The sequence below is a fragment of the Bufo bufo genome, chromosome 5 (assembly GCF_905171765.1).
Source record: "Bufo bufo chromosome 5, aBufBuf1.1, whole genome shotgun sequence".
Classification (NCBI taxonomy): Eukaryota; Metazoa; Chordata; class Amphibia; order Anura; family Bufonidae; genus Bufo; species Bufo bufo.
The window spans coordinates 16,392,942-16,413,199 of NC_053393.1; the positions used below are offsets into that span (position 1 = coordinate 16,392,942).

At 44.4% G+C, this 20,258-nt stretch overlaps 1 protein-coding gene across 1 annotated transcript; it reads right to left on the minus strand.

The window, feature by feature from the left end:
- Window positions 1–13,560: 13,560 nt before the first annotated feature.
- LOC121002183 (prostate stem cell antigen-like) lies at window positions 13,561–18,343 on the minus strand. The gene is made up of 3 exons (XM_040433522.1): window positions 18,283–18,343; window positions 15,809–15,913; window positions 13,561–13,989 (listed from the first exon to the last, which is right to left on the minus strand). Exons 1-3 carry the CDS (start codon window positions 18,332–18,334, stop codon window positions 13,751–13,753), a joined length of 396 nt encoding a protein of 131 aa, XP_040289456.1. The 5' UTR covers window positions 18,335–18,343; the 3' UTR covers window positions 13,561–13,750.
- Between the last annotated feature and the right edge of the window lie 1,915 nt (window positions 18,344–20,258).

Genomic DNA, 20,258 nt, shown 5'->3' on the forward strand with positions numbered 1-20,258 from the left:
TAAGTAATTCAATGGTAGATTATGGGTCAGGATCGCATGGATACTAAGGCTCCCAAAAGGTATGCAGGTAACGCACACATAGGGATCTGAGCTCCAACGTCCTGTCAACCCTACGGTCTGATTCTAAATCCACTCAAAACGTGCACTTAGCGGGGAAGGCTGGTGTCCCGCAGCTGGGGCCGACCGTATCAACAGTCAAGTCACCGCCGCGGTAACGAGACGGCGTCGTTGCCGCGGATCATCGCTGCGAACCGTTCCCGTCTCCATTGGGTCACCTCACCATCCACCCAGTACACTGAATGGCTAGAGTCAGACCTGAATATAATTCTGGTTTCATCAGCAACTTCTTATTAAAATATTAAAGATATACAGTGTGTGGGTAGGCCCCCAACTGTCATAGATCACACATCACATCTGGAACAGAACTCCGACCGGGCCATCTTGCTTGCATATAGTGTAATAAAGACCCTGTGGGTAGCCGGCAAGACCCAGGATGCTCTTCTTCTTGTGCAGGATATCAGTCATGACCGTGATAGATAAACAAATCTGAAAAAAAGGAAAGAAAAATTAAAATCAATTCAACTTGATTATATTGTACACATATACACTAACCCAAAGCAGGAATTACGGACAACACGATACCAGGAGAGACACCACTATTCTACTCTAAAGTCAACATTCAGGCCATTAGGCCTCAAGGTTTTCAAAGTAAAGATCCAGAATAACTCGCTTTTTGAGGAGAGCTTGTCTATCTCCCCCCCGCCTTCCCAATTGTATCTGTTCTAGTATGCGGAACCTCAGATCTTTTTGTGAGTGTCCTGCCTCTTTGAAGTGCTTGGACACAGACAAATCCATTTTCTCTTTTCTAAGGGAGTATCGGTGTTAATTTAACCGTGTCTTGACGTCCCACGTGGTCTCACCAACATACCACCTCCCGCAGGGGCATGACAGCTGGTAGACCACGTAGGACGAATCACACGTCAAATACTGGGTGATTTTGATCATTTTGTTGGTAGCCAGATTAAGAAATGTATCCCCCTTCAACATAAGATTACAATTTACACAGTGGTAAAAGGGCTAGCAGCCAGTCCGCGTGGAGCCACATAGTCCTCTCACGCTGGTCTTGCCGCTGCCCACATCAGACCTCACCAGCCTGTCTCCCAAATTGCGTCCTCTTTGATAAGAGAATAGGGGAGGTGTATGGAACTCCTCAACCTGAGGGAAACTACTCCCTATCATCTTCCAATGTTTCCTGATGACAGCCGCTATTTGCGGACTGTCAGCAGACAAAGGGAATACGGGGGGCTTTTGCAGAACCATCTTTGGGACTAGCTGTAATAGAATTGCTGTCTACTCGCAAGATACTTTCCCTGATCAATTTCTTGGGGTATCCTCGGGCAGCGAATTTCTGACTCATTTCATTAAACCGTATTTCTCTAGTCTATCTATCCCTCATGATCCTCTGTACTCGGAGGAACTGACTAAAGGGCAATGAACGAATCATGGAGCGGGGATGATGGCTATCAAAACGCAACAACGTATTTTTATCAGTGCTCTTCACAAACAGATCAGTAATCAATCCCCGTCCCATGATCCGGACCTCCGTGTTCAGAAACTGCTATTTGTCAGTCGAATGGACCACAGTGAATTTAACCGTAGGATCGATTTCATTGAGAAATGCGTGGAACGCGAGAAGGCCCAACGTGTCACCCGTCCACACCAAGAAGATATCGTCGATATAGCGCCACCACCCCAGAACTTGTCTGAAGTGGTGGCTGCCATATACAAACGACTCTTCGAGGTGGATCTTTACTTTGAAAACCTTGAGGCCTAATGGCCTGAATGTTGGCTTTAGAGTAGAATAGTGGTGTCTCTCTCCTGGTATCGTGTTGTCCGTAATTCCTGCTTTGGGTTAGTGTATATGTGTACAATATAATCAAGTTGAACTGATTTAAATTTTTCTTTCAGTTTTTTCAGATTTGTTTATCTATCACGGTCATGACTGATATCCTGCACAAGAAGAAGAGCATCCTGGGTCTTGCCGGCTACCCACAGGGTCTTTATTACACTATATGCAAGCAAGATGGCCCGGTCGGAGTTCTGTTCCAGATGTGATGTGTGATCTATGACACTTGGGGGCCTACCCACACACTGTATATCTTTAATATTTTAATAAGAAGTTGCTGATGAAACCAGAATTATATTCAGGTCTGACACTAGCCATTCAGTGTACTGGATGGATGGTGAGGTGACCCAATGGAGACGGGGACGGTTTGCAGCGATGATCCGCGGCGACGACGCCGTCTCGTTACCGCGGCGGTGACTTGACTGTTGATACGGTCGGCCCCAGCTGCGGGACACCAGCCTTCCCCGCTAAGTGCACGTTTTGAGTGAATTTAGAATCAGACCGTAGGGTTGACAGGACGTTGGAGCTCAGTTCCCTATGTGTGCGTTACCTGCATACCTTTTGGGAGCCTTAGTATCCATGCGATCCTGACCCATAATCTACCATTGAATTACTTATACTTATTTGTTTATCCGTCTTTCCTTGATCATGTGACAATGGTCACATGACGACTGGTGGGAGGTCGCCGCTTCTGCATTGACATGCGCACACTTGTGAATGAACAGACCGAGCCATCTTTGATATGGCTTTGACTCAGTCTCTCTGCGTCTGAGGGATCGCGTGATTTAGCGTTCCCGCGCATGCGCAGAGACTGAATGGTGACGCCGCCGAGACCGCAATGCTCCCTATGTGCAGCCTATCAGCTGATCGTGGGTTTTTAAGTTTATATTATTTAATGGGATACACCTGCACTGAATATTAAGCAATTACAGTACATCATGTATGTTTAGGACACAGTATGTAATTAATTCGGGCACTTTGTTAATGTACTGTATCTTTGAATTGTTTTGATACCGATCATGAGATTTGTTCACATGTCCCAACTGTTGATATTATGAATTTTGTCACTTTCATGCTTAAATTATTTTGATTGTATTATTGATTGACACACCTATATATTATGTGAGAGTAACACATGTGCACACAGCGTGAGAAAGACCAAGCGGTTGAAACGTCGCTGCTACTGACATTCCTTTTGAAATTCCTGGTGTGCTGCTGGCTTCTTTTTTTATATATATATTTTTATATATATATACAGTCATGTGAAAAAATTAGGACACCCTTTGAAAGCATGTGGTTTTTTGTAACATTTTTAATAAATGGTTATTTCATCTCCGTTTCAACAATACAGAGAGATTAAAGTAATCCGACTAAACAAAGAAAACTGAAGAAAAGTCTTTTCAAGATCTTCTGTAAATGTCATTCTACAAAAATGCCTATTCTAACTGAGGAAAAAGATAGGACACCCTCACATGTATTCCCTCTTAAATTGGCTCAGATCTCACACAGGTATATCACACCAGGTGCACATAATTAGTAGATCGTTACTCTGCATGTTGAATGAGGCTTGCCCTATTTAAACCTCAGACATTTAGTTTGGTGTGCTCCTGACTGTTGAAGTGAGAGTGAGCACCATGGTGAGAGCAAAAGAGCTGTCAGAGGACTTCAGAAAAAAGATTGTAGCAGCCTATGAGTCTGGGAAGGGATTTAAAAAGATCTCAAAAGATTTTGAAATCAGCCATTCCACTGTCCGGAAGATAGTCTACAAGTGGAGGGCTTTCAAAACAACTGCCAACATGCCCAGGACTGGTCGCCCCAGCAAGTTCACCCCAAGAGCAGACCGCAAGATGCTAAAAGAGGTATCCAAAAACCCTAAAGTGTCATCTCGAGAACTACAGCAGGCTCTGGCTACTGTTGATGTAGAAGTACATGCCTCTACAATCAGAAAGAGACTGTACAAGTTTAACTTGCATGGGAGGTGTGCAAGGAGGAAACCTTTGCTTTCCAAGAGAAACATCGAGGCCAGACTGACATTTGCCAGCGATAAAGTTGACAAAGACCAGGACTTCTGGAATAATGTTCTTTGGACAGATGAGTCCAAAATTGAATTATTTGGACACAACAGCAGAGGACATGTTTGGCGTAAACCAAACACAGCATTCCAAGAAAAGAACCTCATACCAACTGTGAAGCATGGAGGTGGAAGTGTCATGGTTTGGGGCTGCTTTGCTGCAGCAGGACCTGGTCAGCTCACCATCATAGAATCCACGATGAATTCTACTGTGTATCAGAAGGTGCTTGAAGAACATGTGAGACCATCAGTTAGAAAATTAAAGCTGAAGCGGAACTGGACCATGCAACATGACAATGACCCAAAACATACTAGTAAATCAACCAAAGATTGGCTGAAAAAGAAGAAATGGAGAGTCCTGGAATGGCCAAGTCAAAGTCCAGATTTGAATCCCATTGAGATGCTGTGGGGTGACTTGAAAAGGGCTGTACGTGCAAGAAACCCCTCAAACATCTCACAGCTGAAAAAGTTCTGCATTGAGGAGTGGGGTAAAATTTCCTCAGACCGATGTCGAAGACTGGTAGATGGCTACAAGAACCGTCTCACTGCAGTTATTTCAGCCAAAGGAGGTAACACTCGCTATTAGGGGCAAGGGTGTCCTATCTTTTTCCTCAGTTAGAATAGGCATTTTTGTAGAATGACATTTACAGAAGATCTTGAAAAGACTTTTCTTCAGTTTTCTTTGTTTAGTCGGATTACTTTAATCTCTCTGTATTGTTGAAACGGAGATGAAATAACCATTTATTAAAAATGTTACAAAAAACCACATGCTTTCAAAGGGTGTCCTAATTTTTTCACAAGACTGTATATATATATATATATTATATATACTACAGAGGACAGTATACTGTATATATACTACAGAGGACAGTATACTGTATATACACTACAGAGGACAGTATACTGTATATATACTACAGAGGACAGTATACTGTATATATACTACAGAGGACAGTATACTGTATATATACTACAGAGGACAGTATACTGTATATATACTACAGAGGACAGTATAATGTATATATACTACAGAGGACAGTATACTGTATATATACTACAGAGGACAGTACACTGTATATATACTACAGAGGACAGTATACTGTATATACACTACAGAGGACAGTATAATGTATATACACTACAGAGGACAGTATAATGTATATATACTACAGAGGACAGTATAATGTATATACACTACAGAGGACAGTATAATGTATATATACTACAGAGGACAGTATACTGTATATATACTACAGAGGACAGTACACTGTATATATACTACAGAGGACAGTATACTGTATATACACTACAGAGGACAGTATAATGTATATACACTACAGAGGACAGTATACTGTATATATACTACAGAGGACAGTACACTGTATATATACTACAGAGGACAGTATACTGTATATACACTACAGAGGACAGTATAATGTATATACACTACAGAGGACAGTATACTGTATATATACTACAGAGGACAGTATACTGTATATATACTACAGAGGACACTATACTGTATATAAACTACAGAGGACAGTATACTGTATATATACTACAGAGGACAGTGTACTGTATATATACTACAGAGGACAGTATACTGTATATATATACTACAGAGGACAGTACACTGTATATATATACTACAGAGGACAGTATACTGTATATACACTACAGAGAATAGTATACTGTATATATATATACTACAGAGGACAGTATACTGTATATATACTACAGAGGACAGTATACTGTATATATGCACTACAGAGGACAGTGTACTGTATATATACTACAAAGGACACTATACTGTATATAAACTACAGAGGACAGTATACTGTATATATATACTACAGAGGACAGTATACTGTATATATACTACAGAGGACAGTATACGGTATATATATACTACAGAGGACAGTATACTGTGTATATAATACAGAGGACAGTATACTGTATATACACTACAGAGGACAGTATACTGTATATATATACTACAGAGAATAGTATACTGTATATATACTACAGAGGACAGTATACTGTATATATACTACAGAGGACAGTATACTGTATATATACTACAGAGGACAGTATACTGTATATATACACTACAGAGGACAGTATACTGTATATATACACTACAGAGGACAGTATACTGTATATATACACTACAGAGGACAGTATACTGTATATACACTACAGAGGACAGTACACTGTATATATACTACAGAGGACAGTATACTGTATATGCACTACAGAGGACAGTATACTGTATATATACTACAGAGGACACTATACTGTATATAAACTACAGAGGACAGTATACTGTATATATACTACAGAGGACAGTATACTGTATATATACTACAGAGGACAGTGTACTGTATACTACAGAGGACAGTATACTGTATATACATACTACAGAGGACAGTATACTGTATATATACTACAGAGGACAGTATACTGTATACTACAGAGGACAGTGTACTGTATATACATACTACAGAGGACAGTATACTGTGTATATATACTACAGAGGACAGTATAATGTATATATACTACAGAGGACAGTATACTGTATACTACAGAGGACAGTGTACTGTATATACATACTACAGAGGACAGTATACTGTGTATATATACTACAGAGGACAGTATAATGTATATATACTACAGAGGACAGTATACTGTATACTACAGAGGACAGTATACTGTACATATACTACAGAGGACAGTATACTGTACATATACTACAGAGGACAGTATACTGTATATATACACTACAGAGGACAGTATACTGTATATATACTACAGAGGACAGTATACTGTACATATACTACAGAGGACAGTATACTGTGTATATATACTACAGATGGATCTGGATAGATTGGAGGCTTGGGCAGAGAAGTGGCAGATGAGGTTTAACACTGACAAATGTAAGGTTATGGAGATGGGAAGGAATAATGCAAGTCACCCGTACATACTAAATGGTAAAACATTCAGTAACACTGACATGGAAAAGGACCTAGGAATTTTAGTGAACAGCAAACTAAACTGTAGAAACCAGTGTCAGGCAGCTGCTGCCAATGCCAATAAGATAATGGGTTGCGTCAAAATGGGCATAGATTCCGGTGATGAGAACATAGTCCTACCCCTTTACACATCACTGGTCAGACCACACATGGAGTACTGTGTACAGTTCTGGGCTCTTGTGAACAAGGCAGACACAGCGGTGCTGGGGAGGGTTCAGAGGAGGGCGACTAAAGTAATAACTGGAATGGGGCAACTACAGTACCCTGAAAGATTATCAAAATTAGGGTTATTAACTTTAGAAATAAAGACGACTGAGGGGAGATCTAATAACTATTGTGACACAGTGAGGGGAATGGTCTGGGAAAACAAGTATTTTTCCTCCCAGCGTGTGCTGCTGGGCTGATTTGCATCCAGGTTGGGTCAAATACCGGACTGGATTTTAATTGCCGGTCCGGGTTTTTGGCAGCACCTGGCTGTCCTTAAATAGGCAGCTGGGCTCAGCAGCAGGATCTCTGTGTTGGGATCTGAACATGGTGCCAGGTTGGAGGGCTGAAACCCATGGGCCGAGGCAACAGGCCCCCTAAACAGGCCCGAGGAAACAGGTCGTGGACTGCAGGAGGCAGAACTGACATCAATGTGACTTGTCTTTATATGAACTTTCCAATTTGTGTGAAGTAAACACCAAGACTGCAAAGTAACGCATTGTTTTGTGCATTTGCCTCGTGTGAATAAAACACTGAAATTTTGCATTAAGAACTTGTCTTTTTAATATCAATAGTAGAAATACATAAACACACCCCTGAATAAACTAGAATCGAAGAGGATAAAAAGGGGGTATCCCCCCTGTAGTGTATAGGTATTAGTTCTGTGACATTTACATTACAATCAGCTGAGAAAAATATAATAACTATTTCAAACACTGTAAAGAGTATAGAAAAGGAGCACAATATTTAGCTGCCAATGTAGTTGCACTATTAGTCTACATCAAATCTGTCTCTATATAGTCACCATGCGGTATTTATAATATAGCCATCAGTTCAATCTAAAAACACTGCAGGATGGATTCTCAATGTTACTTGTAGAGCAGATGTAATGTTACCACAAGGTGGCAGCACAGACCAGAACTGGGCACGTAGTGAGTCCTGTATCTCAGGTGAGCCACTACACAATTTTTGCCAATTCAATAACTTGTCTTTTGCCGCTATACGGCATCCGCTTACCCTATCTACCAGAGCAAAACTCGACAATTGGTGGAGGATGCGGGCAAGCACAGTGAGGCAGGCATGATTGCCGAAGTACGGTATTGTTGTTTTTCATTTTTGCTCCAGGCACTGTTGTATGTCTTGCATTAAACCCTTTAAATTTCAACCTGTGACCCTCGACATAATGGAGGCTCTTTTGGAGACTAACCAGCAGCAGCGAGAAACCAACCTGCAACAACGGGAGGCTAACAGGCAGCAGCAATAAACAAACCAGCTGCTGTTACAACACGTGATTGCTATACAGATGGCAGGAACATCCCAAAGCATCCATGATGTCCGGAAAGCGATCCCCAAGATGACACCCTTAGATGACGATGAAACCCACCCGGGATGTACCCACTATGAGCCTGGCTCCGTTAGTCTGCTGGCAGTGTCAGGAACCTGGCCATGTAAGGGCTGACTGTCCTCATCGGGTTAAGGCCATGGACACTAATTGTGGTTACCATCAGTTGCTATATGCCAGGAAACAGGTACCCCGGAATCTCTAGACCACATGTGCCAGGTGGAAGTGGGAGACACTCATGCGGAGGCGCTGCTGGACTCAGGGAGCCTGGTGACCATAGTAAGGGCTACTCTAGTGCGATCCACTGAGTATACTGGCAGGAAAGTCGGGGTGATGTGCATCCATGGAGACTTAAAAGACTACCCCACTTTGTTGGTGTCTTTAACCACAGTAGCCGGCAGGTGGACACACAAGGTGGCAGTCGCCACAAATCTACACCACAAACTCATAATAGGGAGAGACTTTCCGGGCTTCCCGGCCCTATGGCCGGTTGTGAGAGTTACTGATACCCGTGAGTCAGGGATAAACCCAGTAGATTGACCTTGTTCAGGAGGAATGCCAGAACCCTGGGAACCTAAAGCCGAATGGCCAGCAGTAGGTGTGATCGCTACTTCGGTGGAAGAGGGGGAGACAACCACGCTGAGTGTAATGGTGGGAGAGGTGGAGGACTTGCCACCGGGTCCTGAGTTGGCAGACCTCAACGTCTCCGGGGAAAATTTTGGTACAGCACAACACCGGGACCCAACCCTCTCCCTGGCCTGGGAGAATGTGGTAATAATTGATGGTGAACCATAACAACTTGGGGCCGAGTCGATGTTTCCCCATTTTGTGGTTTATCAGAATATGCTGTATCGGCATGAACATATTAAATAGTTGTTGGTAACCCAGGCTTATCGCAAACTCGTTCTCGGGGGTCATCTGGGAATGCAGAAAACACAGGACCGTATATTACAATGATTTTACTGGCCCAGTGTGTTTAGAGAGGTGGACGAATTTTGCAAGTCTTGCCGGACCTGCAAGATAACTAGCCCCCAGGACCTTTTCCGCAGTCCCCTTAGTTCCTCTCCCGATCATCGAGGTACCGTTTGAGCGAATCACTATGGACCTCATAGGCCCAGTACCGAAGTTCGCTAGAGGACACCAACACATCTTGGTCGTCCTAGATTACGCCACTCGGCCAAACTTATAGCTAAAGAGTTAATGGAGATGTTTTCCCAAGTGGGACTACCTAAAAAGGTTCTGACTGACCAGTGAACCCCTTTTATGTCCAAGGTCATGAGGGAACTCTGTAAGTTGCTGCACATCAAACAGCTACGGACGTCCATTTATCATCTGCAAACTGACGGTCTGGTAGAAAGATTTAACCAAACATTAAAAAACATGTTAAAAAGAGTGGTGTCTAAGTATGGGAAGCACTGGGACCTCCTTCTGCCCTATCTTATGTTCGCAGTGCGAGAGGTGCCCCAGGCCTCTACTTGGTTCTCGCCTCTTCGAACTGCTATATGGCAGACATCCTTGTGGTCTGTTGGACATAGCCAAAGAGGTGTGGGAGCAACAACCCACACCATATAAAAGTATGATTGAATACGTCACCCAGATGCAGGAACGTATGGAAACAGTGTTGCCTCTTGTAAGAGAGCATATGGAGGCAGCTCAGCTAGCTCAAAGTCGAGTCTATAATCGGCAGGCTCGGGTCCGGATCTTTAACCCGGGAGATCGGGTTTTGGTTCTGGTACCGACCGTGGACAGTTAGTTCCTGGCTAGGTGGCAGGGACCCTACGAAGTAATCCAAAAAGTTGGAGAGGTAAACTACAGGGTACACCAGCCAGGGCGGCGAAAGCCGGAGCAGGTGTACCATGTGAATTTACTCAAACCTTGGAAAGATAGGTAAACCTGTACGGAAGACAGCCCGCGGCAGAGTTTTCTAGGAGAAGAGGTACCGGCCCCTCGGTCTGTTGCAAGGGAAGCAGTTGCCACAGTAAAGATTGCTGACAGCCTCTCCTCTAAACAGACTCAGGAAGCCAGGGAGTTCATTAGTCGGAACACGGATGTGTTCTCGGACCTCCCTGGACGCACTTCCACAATCCAGCATGACATTGTCACTGAGCCTCAGGCGAAAGTCCGGTTAAAACCATACTGGGTACCCAAAGCTCGGCGACAAGCCATCTTGGAGGAGGTGCAGCTAATGCTGCAACTAGACGTTATTGAGGAGTCTAAAAGTAAGTGGGCCAGTCCTTATACCCAAGCCGGACGGGACGTTACGGTTCTGTAACGATTTTCGTAAACTAAACGAGATTTCCAAATTCGATGCGTATCCCATTCCCCGGGTGGATGAACTTATCGAGAGGTTAGGACGAGCCCGGTATTTTTCTGTTTTGGACCTCACGCTCAGTGGTAGTTGGACCACATCTTTGCCCATGTATATTTAATATCATTCGCCTAGGTACATTGGGCGATTTTTATTTTATCTTTATTAAAAGTTACGTTTTAAGGGTCCCAAAATAATTTCCTTTGATGTTTCTACAAAGAGAAAACTGCCTTCATCACACCTGAGGGGCTGTATCAGTATAAGGTCTTACCCTTTGGTCTGCATGGCGCCCCCGCCACTTTTCAGCGACTAATGGACATTGTGCTTCGTTCAAATCGTCGGTACGCTTGGGCTTACCTAGAAGATACTGTCATCCACAGTACCAACTGGGAAAGTCACCTACCCAAAGTGCAGGCTGTAGTGGACTCGCTTCAGAAAGCGGGACTAATCACTAACCCGAAAAAATGTGCGATAGGGTTAGAGGAGACTAAATACCTGGGGTATGTCATTGGGCGCGGAGTCATCAAACCCTAAGTGAACAAAATAGAGGCAATACGGAATTGGCCCCGGCCTGTCATCACTAGGCAGATAAAGTCATTCCTGGGAATGGCGGGCTATTACATGAGGTTTGTTCCCCACTTTGCTACGGTGGCCGCGATTGACAGGGCTCTTGAAGGGACGCAAGTCAGTGATGGTTCGCTGGGATGATCGGGCGAAAGAGACTTTCTCCGCTTTGAAGTCGGCCCTGTGTGGGTCCCCGGTTTTGGTAACGCCCGACTTCAAAAAGGAATTTATAGTACAGACCGATGCCTCCGAAGTAGGCCTCAGTGCTGTACTGTCTCAGGAAGTTAACAGGGAGGAGCATCCCGTTGTCTTCCTCAGCTGTGAGCTCACCCAAGCCGAGACCCGGTATAGTATAGTGGAGAGAGAGTGCCTGGCCATCAAGTGGGCACTCGAGTCTCTCTGCTATTATTTATTGGGGAGAAAATTCCGCCTGGTGACTCACCACTCCCGTCTCAAGTGGATGAGCCAGGCCAAAGATACGAATGATCGGGTCACCAGGTGGTTCCTTTCCCTACAGAACTTTACATGGTTACAGGGAAACGCGGATTCCCTGTCCCGAGTACACTGTCTGGCGTGTGTTCACCCCCTCAGAGTTGAACAGAGTATGTGACACAGTGAGGGGAATGGTCTGGGAAAACAGGTATTTTCCTCCCAGCGTGTGCTGCTGGGCTGATTTGCAGCTAGGTGAGGTCAAATACCAGACTGGATTTTAATTGCTGGTCCGAGTTTTTGGCAGCACCTGGCTGTCCTTAAATAGGCAGCTGGGCTCAGCAGCAGGATCTCTGTTTTGGGATCTGTGGCTTGGTGCCAGATTGGAGGGCTGAAACCCATGTGCCGAGGAAACAGGCCCCCTAAAGCCTGCCGTGGACTGCGGGAGGCAGAACTGACATCAAGGTGACTTGTCTTATATGAACTTTCCAATTTGTGTGAAGTAAACACCAAGACTGCAAAGTAACGCATTGTTTTGTGCATTTGCCTCAAGTGTGAATAAAACACTGAAGTTTTGCGTTAAGAACTTGTCTTTTGCCTCTGTACTGCATCCGCTTACACTATCCACCAGAGCGAAACCCCACACTATGTATAAATATATCAGGGGTCAGTATAGAGATCACTCCCATCATCTATTTATCCCCAGGACTGTGACTGTGACGAGGGGACATCCTCTGCGTCTGGAGGAAAGAAGGTTTGTACACAAACATAGAAGAGGATTCTTTACGGTAAGAGCAGTGAGACTATGGACTCTTTACGGTAAGAGCAGTGAGACTATGGAGCTCTCTGCCTGAGGAGGTGGTGATGGTGAGTACAATAAAGGAGTTCAAGAGGGGCCTGGATGTGTTTCTGGAGTGTAATAATATTACAGGCTATAGCTACTAGAGAGGGGTCGTTGGTCCAGGGAGTTATTCTGATGCCTGATTGGAGTCGGGAAGGAATATTTCTCCCCTAAAGTTAGGAAAATTGGCTTCTACCTCTCAGAGTTTTTTTTTTCCCTTCCTCTGGATCAACTTGCAGGATGACAGGCCGAACTGGATGGACAGAGGCTTTTTTAAAAAAAAACTATGTTACTGTGTTACAATACTCCAGTCACATCTAAAGCTGCAAAAACAATTCTGCCAGTTCAGCTACACAGAACAGATGAAACCAAACAGCTCATTGCTAAGTCGGAAACTCTCCTCATGACACAATGAACTGCTATCTGGTAAGCAGCAGAATTGTGAATGCAGCTCTGGATGTGACTGGAGGAATAATGTAACTGAAGATTGGTACAAGGAAGATAAAGCAAAGCATCTACAAATGTATTCAGTTATATGGTGGAAGAACCTGTTAAACGCTACGGATTAGTTCTGCATCCCCCCCCCCCCCCCTGCACAGCACCACTCCGGGCCACCTGGCAGAGCAGGGAACTGCAGCTGGACACATTCACTTGAATGGGGGTCAGTTGCAGTTCCATGCACAGCAGGTGGCCGGGGATGGCGCTGTGCAGGGAAAATCAGACCTCCACTATGATGCCATATCCTAGGCATACAGGATACATATATAAAATGGGAAGTGAACAGGGGAATTGCTATTTAAGCAGTGGAACAGAGCAATAACGTGAAGTCCCAGTCTTATGTCTTATTAAAGTGACGGATTTATTTCTTTTACAAGATGTATATTTTGTGCAGGAGACAGCAATTATTAAGGAGAATCCACCTCTATACAGTAGAAGGATGGTAGGAGGTAGACTGTGCCCCATGCCTCGCCTCCTCCTGCAGTGTACAGATGAATTCTCATATGTTCTGTTAGGAAACATTGTCCCCGGATCTATTCATCCCCATTGTTACATTTACATGGCAAAAATGGCGCTCAGGAGACCGCTGATGGCGACCAGCAGGAAGGCGCCGCCTGTCAGACCGCTGCTGCCGCTCCCAAGGATTATGCTGTTGACATCTCCGATCTTCTCGTTGTTGCACAGGTCTGACTTGCAGCAGCTTTCTGTGACTGACACTACGGTGAAATTTCCGGAGGCTGTAATGCAGGCGGCGGAGCAGAACTTGCTGATATACGTCATAACGACGCCATTAACTGCAAGGGACAAATACAACGGGATATGTAAACAGCGGACAAGAAAAAACCCTAAAACAGTATAAAAACCAAACAATACAACATGGAGAGAAGCATAATGTATGTACACAGTCACTACATCAGCAGAATAGTGAGTGCAGCTCTGGAGTACAATGCAAGATGTAACTCAGGATCAGTACAGGATAAGTAATATCATTTATGTAAATAGTGAGTGCACCAGCAGAATAGTGAGTGCAGCTCTGGAGTATAATACAGGATGTAACTCAGGATCAGTACAGGATAAGTAATGTAATGTACACAGTGACTGCACCAGCAGAATAGTGAGTGCAGCTCTGGAGTATAATACAGGATGTTACTCAGGATCAGTACAGGATAAGTAATGTAATGTATGTACACAGTGACTCCACCAGCAGAATAGTGAGTGCAGCTCTGGAGTATAATACAGGATTTAACTCAGGATCAGTACAGGATAAGTAATGTATGTGCAGTAAGCCGGATTGGGAAAATGCACTCTGACGCCAAATTATGCAATGACTAGGTCAGATGTAGGTGATAGTTTATAGTTTTGTTTGTGACGCCAATTGCAGCGTGCGCAGGGTACAGTCACAGGGCCCTTTAAGGTGTGGTAACTAACGTACCAGGTGAGGAATGCCAGAGTGGGGTAATGTCTCTGTGTGGTAATGGCAATAGTGTCAACGGTGTCTCCTACCTTGGTGCGGCTGGACTCCTGGATCCTGGCTCACTTGCAATAAAATGAGTGTGTTGCTAGTAGGAGTAATTGAGGGATTTGCAGCAATAATTGAGATCCAGACTTTTGCATAAAGTTCATAAAAACTTGTCTTTACTAGATGCAGCTTTCATCCATGTGAGATACAGCATTAGTCTGAAGTCCCAGCAGGTATTGGCAATGTGCGGCAGGAATCTATCTTCTGCCTGGGGCTTTTTGCAGGATAAGTCATCTGCTTGTGTGGCAGGAATTTATATCTTCTGCTATCTTGAGGAGTGACTAGCTGAGGAGGAATTTGGCTTCTCCTGGTCACTGGACGGTACTCACAGTTGTACTCACAGGGTATGCTTCTTCCTGGAATACTGGAGGTGGCTGCTTGCTTCTACCAGCTGAGGCTGCAAGGCTCAGGCTGGGAATGATGATCAATTGTCTCAGCCGAGACAAGATCCTGGCTTGGATCCTTAAATCTGGGAGCTCCTACCAGCACAGCCTTCCCCTAGCTGGGGAGGCTGGCACACTAACACAACTTCCTTCCCTCTCATGAGGCAGGACATGGGCGAGCCCACTCTGCTCAAAGAGGGGGGGAGCTAAACTGGAATGTACTATTCCAGCTCAGAAATACTAAACTGTCTCTAAGTCCCTGTTGAACACATTGCTGCCACCTGCTGGTGAACATGAAAATTACAGCAATATATATGTAACAAGGATTTACAATGCACATATGTGAGAATATGATGTGAAATTACACTAGATGACAATGTTAATGCCCTTAACAGGTTGTAGCGGGGTAAAAGAGTTTCATAACACAACTCTGAAGTGTTACATATGTACACAGTGACTCCACCATCAGAATAGTGAGTGCAGCTCTGGAGTATAATACAGGATGTTACTCAGGATCAGTACAGGATAATTAATGTAATGTATGTACACAGTGACTACATCAGCAGAATAGTGAGTGCAGCTCTGGAGTATACTGCATGCTGTGACCCAGTATCCCAGCACATCCAGCCTTCTGTAATAAGTTGGTCATTACTTCTGGCTAGGACCTTTGGAGCAGGAGCTTCTTGTATATCAGGCACTGGCGACACTTACTTTTGTTTGTTCCACATAATGGCGTTGCTCCGGTGCAGTTGGCCACCTGCATACAGGGGGAGTCACTGAGAGCCATAGTGCAGGTGTAGCAGAGAGTGGAGTAGCCTGAAACCACAAGAGCAGCATTTATAGTGAGTGCGCACGCAAGACTGACAACCATGCTCGGCATCTAATGCTATCATGACACTGTGCTTCACGACAGACCCCGGACTCTTTTTGTTACTCCTCAGTCCTGCAGCCTCAGGATATTACAGGCGGAGGCGCGCAGGAGTGAAGAGGACTCCTCAGTGCGGGAGCAAGGAGAGGTAACTAACTGCAGGGTCCAGGAGACCTTGTGTGGATCCAGATCCTCAGATCCATGGTGTCTTTACATTTAGGCCAAGCAGGATGTAGACATGGATGTGGATGGTGATTTGGATCCACACCAAGTCTCATTGACAAGTCCGCACCTAGGGTTGCCATCTGGCCAGTATTTCACCGGCAAGGCGGGTATTTTAGTGCCCTGCCGGTAATTTTTTTCTACTGGCAATATCAATTACCGCTATCTTCCTGTGTGCAAGTCCTGTCCTGTGCACATCCAGTCAGCAGTGAGCGTTCACCGTGGCGCGAGAAAATGGAGGTGGTGAGTGTTTTTTTCTTTTTGCTGAAGCAGACAAGGGGGCACTAATGGGGGGGTGTTATTCTTACTGGGGCACAATAATGGGGCCTTTTCTCTTACTGGGGGCACTAATGGGGGGTGTTATTCTTACTGGGGTGCACTAATGGGGGCATTACTCTTACTGGGGGCACTAATGGGGTGTTATTCTTACTGGTGGCACTAATGGAGGGTGTTATTCTTACTGGGGGCATTAATAGGGCCATTAGTTTTACTGGTGGCACTAATGAGGCCATTTCTCTTACTAGGGGCACTAATGGAGGCATTATTCTTACTGGGGGCACTAATGGAGGCATTATTCTTACTGGGTGCACTAATGGGGGCATTTTTCTTACTGGGGGCACTAATGGAGGCTGTCACTGATAATTATGGGGAGATTGTAGCTGTCACTGATAATTATGGGGACACTGTGACTGTCACTGATAATTATGGGGACACTGTGCTTGTCACCCCTACAGTGTCACTCTGGTCATCGATCTTATGGAAAATACATTCAGAGCCGGGTCAGACTGTCCTGTGAGCCCAGATTCTTACGCAGTACTGGACCATTATGACAACAGGTCCAGTAAATGACAATCCCACTTGAGGATGACAATTATAGGGGCAGAGCGGAAGCTATTCCGCTGGTGGTTTCATGGTGTTCATGATGCTCTGAAGACCAACAACAGATGGTCCTACTGGGCAGAGAAGAGCAATTACATCAGGTAAAAGCTGGAATGATAGAACTAGTTCAGTCACTGACTTTAGTAAACAAGCCGGAGCTCAAAAACATCAAATAACAAGAGGAGAAATCTCCAAAGATACTACGGGACAGAAAGGTCAGACATTAATCCTATTAATGAGAGTGTAGACCTAGACAGACGGGCATTCTAACAGTTCGCCCCAATTATCTCAATGACATAAAATCATAAAAAAATTTAGTATGCAGACATCATCCCACCTCAAGTTGGTTCTGTCCATAATCCTCCGAGTGTGTCCTCCACCCTTCTGCAAGCTTTGGATTAGAAAACAAGGAGAAAAAAAGAGGGTCACGTTCCCCTCCTGTTTTACCATGAATGGACACGGAGGTGGATACAATTAGTACCATGCTCCTCTTGCCCCACGATGGGGTAGGTGTCTGGTGGAAGACCACCTCTACTATGTATATGTGCCGCAAGCCCCAGGGGAGCAGAGCAGAGGATGGAAGTGGCCCTGGCTGCATCAGTTATTCACAGGGACCATTATCACACCGATGCTCCCTAGGGCCAGGGCAGTGACAAGAAGGCGCACTCATTCTTCCCTCGGGGCATAACCTGATGTTGGGGCTCCTAAATGATGGTAGTTGGGGTGCCATTGGTGTTATAAGTGTGTACGGGGTGCAAGGCAGGAGATGTAGGTGCTGTGGACGGTGAATGATGCTGGAGTCAGTAACGAGGTCTTCCACTTTAGGTCAATTAACTTTGGGTGGAAAAGGGACAAGGATGCATGGAGGTATCCAAATCATGCTTTCTCAATACCTTAATACCATAGTAATGAGATTTTTGTAAAAATACATTTTGGGAGAGAACCCCTTCAAACCCTTATGACATAGCAGCCAAATTGCTCATCTGTCCCAAGGTCTAACATACTCCATATGTATTGAGAACATCTAAAATTTCTTTCTGCCGTGCACACCCTTTAGGATTTGAGAAAACCAAGAAAACCTTGTAGAAACCTAATGCTGATGTTTCCTGGTTGGACTTAAACTCAAGACTTCTTCACATTCTTAACATAGAGGAAAAAGCCCAGCTCATTCATCTACTTAAGATGTCTATTGCTCAATTGTACCCTAAGTCCTTACCTAGCTGGGCCATGCTTAGCAGCAACACAGCGCTAACCAAAAGGGTCTTCATCTTGTACGTCCTCCAATGTAGAGCCAAGTTCCTTGAAGGTTCCTCAAGAATGTTTTATGCCGAATGAGGCTTGCAATACCAGAAATAAGGTTTTGTAGTAATACAGTAGGACTGACCACTTTTTTTTCTGTCTTTTATATATATATTTTTGCATCCCTATGACAAGTGGGTGTGACTTCTCTCACCAGCTGCCTCCATTCTGTCATATGATTCCATCCTTTCACAAACATATCTTTTGTAATGTAGGCTTTGGGTAAAGTTGGAATTTTTTGTCAGCTCCATATATTATCTGTATGAGACGCAGTGTTAATGATTAGCAGGAGAATGGGGCTTCAAGAGAACAGCAAATACATCAGTTCAGGCCTGTGATTACTTTTTCCAGGGTGGGAGATCAGTGAAACAATTCCATACTGAGCACCAGAGTGATCACGTTAAAGGGGTTGTCCAGAGTTGGAAACACATGGCTGCTTTCTTCCAGAAACTGCTCCACACCAGACCATGTGTTGTATCTGGTATTGCAGCTCAGCTCCATTGAAGTGAAGTGGCTTTAGGTGCAATACCACACACGGCCTGTAAACAGGTGTGGCACTGTGTCTGGACAAAAGCAGCCATGTCTCTCTACAGTACTGGCCCTTTAAAGGGGTTGTGCAATGAAAAATATTCAATATTTTTTAAAACCAGCCCCTGGATCTGAATACCTTTTGTAATTGCATGTCATTAAAATTTTTATATAACCACTGAGCTATTCGATAAAATGCATCTGTATAGCGCCACCTGCTGTTTGTTCTTTTCCTTATTCCCCTGTCCACCCAACTGAGGTGGTCGCACACGCTCAGTTTAAATCTTCAGCTTTCACCAGGTGTATCTTCTGTTAAAAGCTGTGCAGTTACACGGAAAGACCTACAGAAGAAAGGAGACGCCCCTTGAGCTGTGATAGTAAGAGCTGCTTCAAAAAAGGACAGACAGAGAAAGAGCTACAGCAGAAAGGACACGTCCCCTGAGAAAGGGCACTCCCCCCCTCCATTGGAGCAATGAATGATCAGATCTCTGGATCCATGTAATGTACAGGGCTGGCTATAGCTTTGGTAGAAAGTGATTGTCACATTCTATATAATGTCTGATTTTCATCCTTTACATCAATCATGGAAGAACCCCTTTAAGGAGCATTTCCCCAAAAATGTAACAAAAAACTACCCACTTCCAGCTCTTGAGTTGTTCGGTTTGGTCCTGTTGTTATGACTTAAAGTATAATTACCCATCTCTTGGGTGACAACCACTATGGCCACTTTTACAGCTCCCCCAGATTTTCAGCAGTAGCAAATATCTAATCATGGAGGCATATGGAAGAGAGAGAAGCAGCAGTATAAAGCTTTTCCTGTCAATCAGCCTGAAGCTCCTTCCCTAGGCACCCTGAAAACAAATAATGTCATAATTATAGAAAACATGACTAGCCTGTCTGCCCCATAGGCTGATTTTAATTAGAGTAAGTATAAAGCTGTAGCCTGCTCTCATCGTATTTATTGGAAGCCATTTGGCACCAGGAGAGGTATAGAGTGGGCTCAGCATGCATGTTGGTTCCTGCATCCGTGGATTTAATGGAGGCTGTTATGGCACCAAAAATGGTAAAAAGCAGAGTGGACCCAGCATGCATGTGGAACCTGCACTCCCTGAATTTAATGGTGGCCATTATGGGACGTAGATGGTAGGATTTAGTGTTAGGTTCCTGTCTGATAGAGATCGCCTTGACGCCGGCAGACGGGCCCAAATAATTTTGTACAAAATGTACCTGCCAAGAATCTCAAATTTGCAAAATAAGCGTAGCATTAGCACCAGAATGTTTTCTATAATTATGGCATTATTTTACTTTATTTGTGTTTGCAGAGTGCTGTTGCATTGTCCTTTTTTTCCAGCAGACGCCCTACCA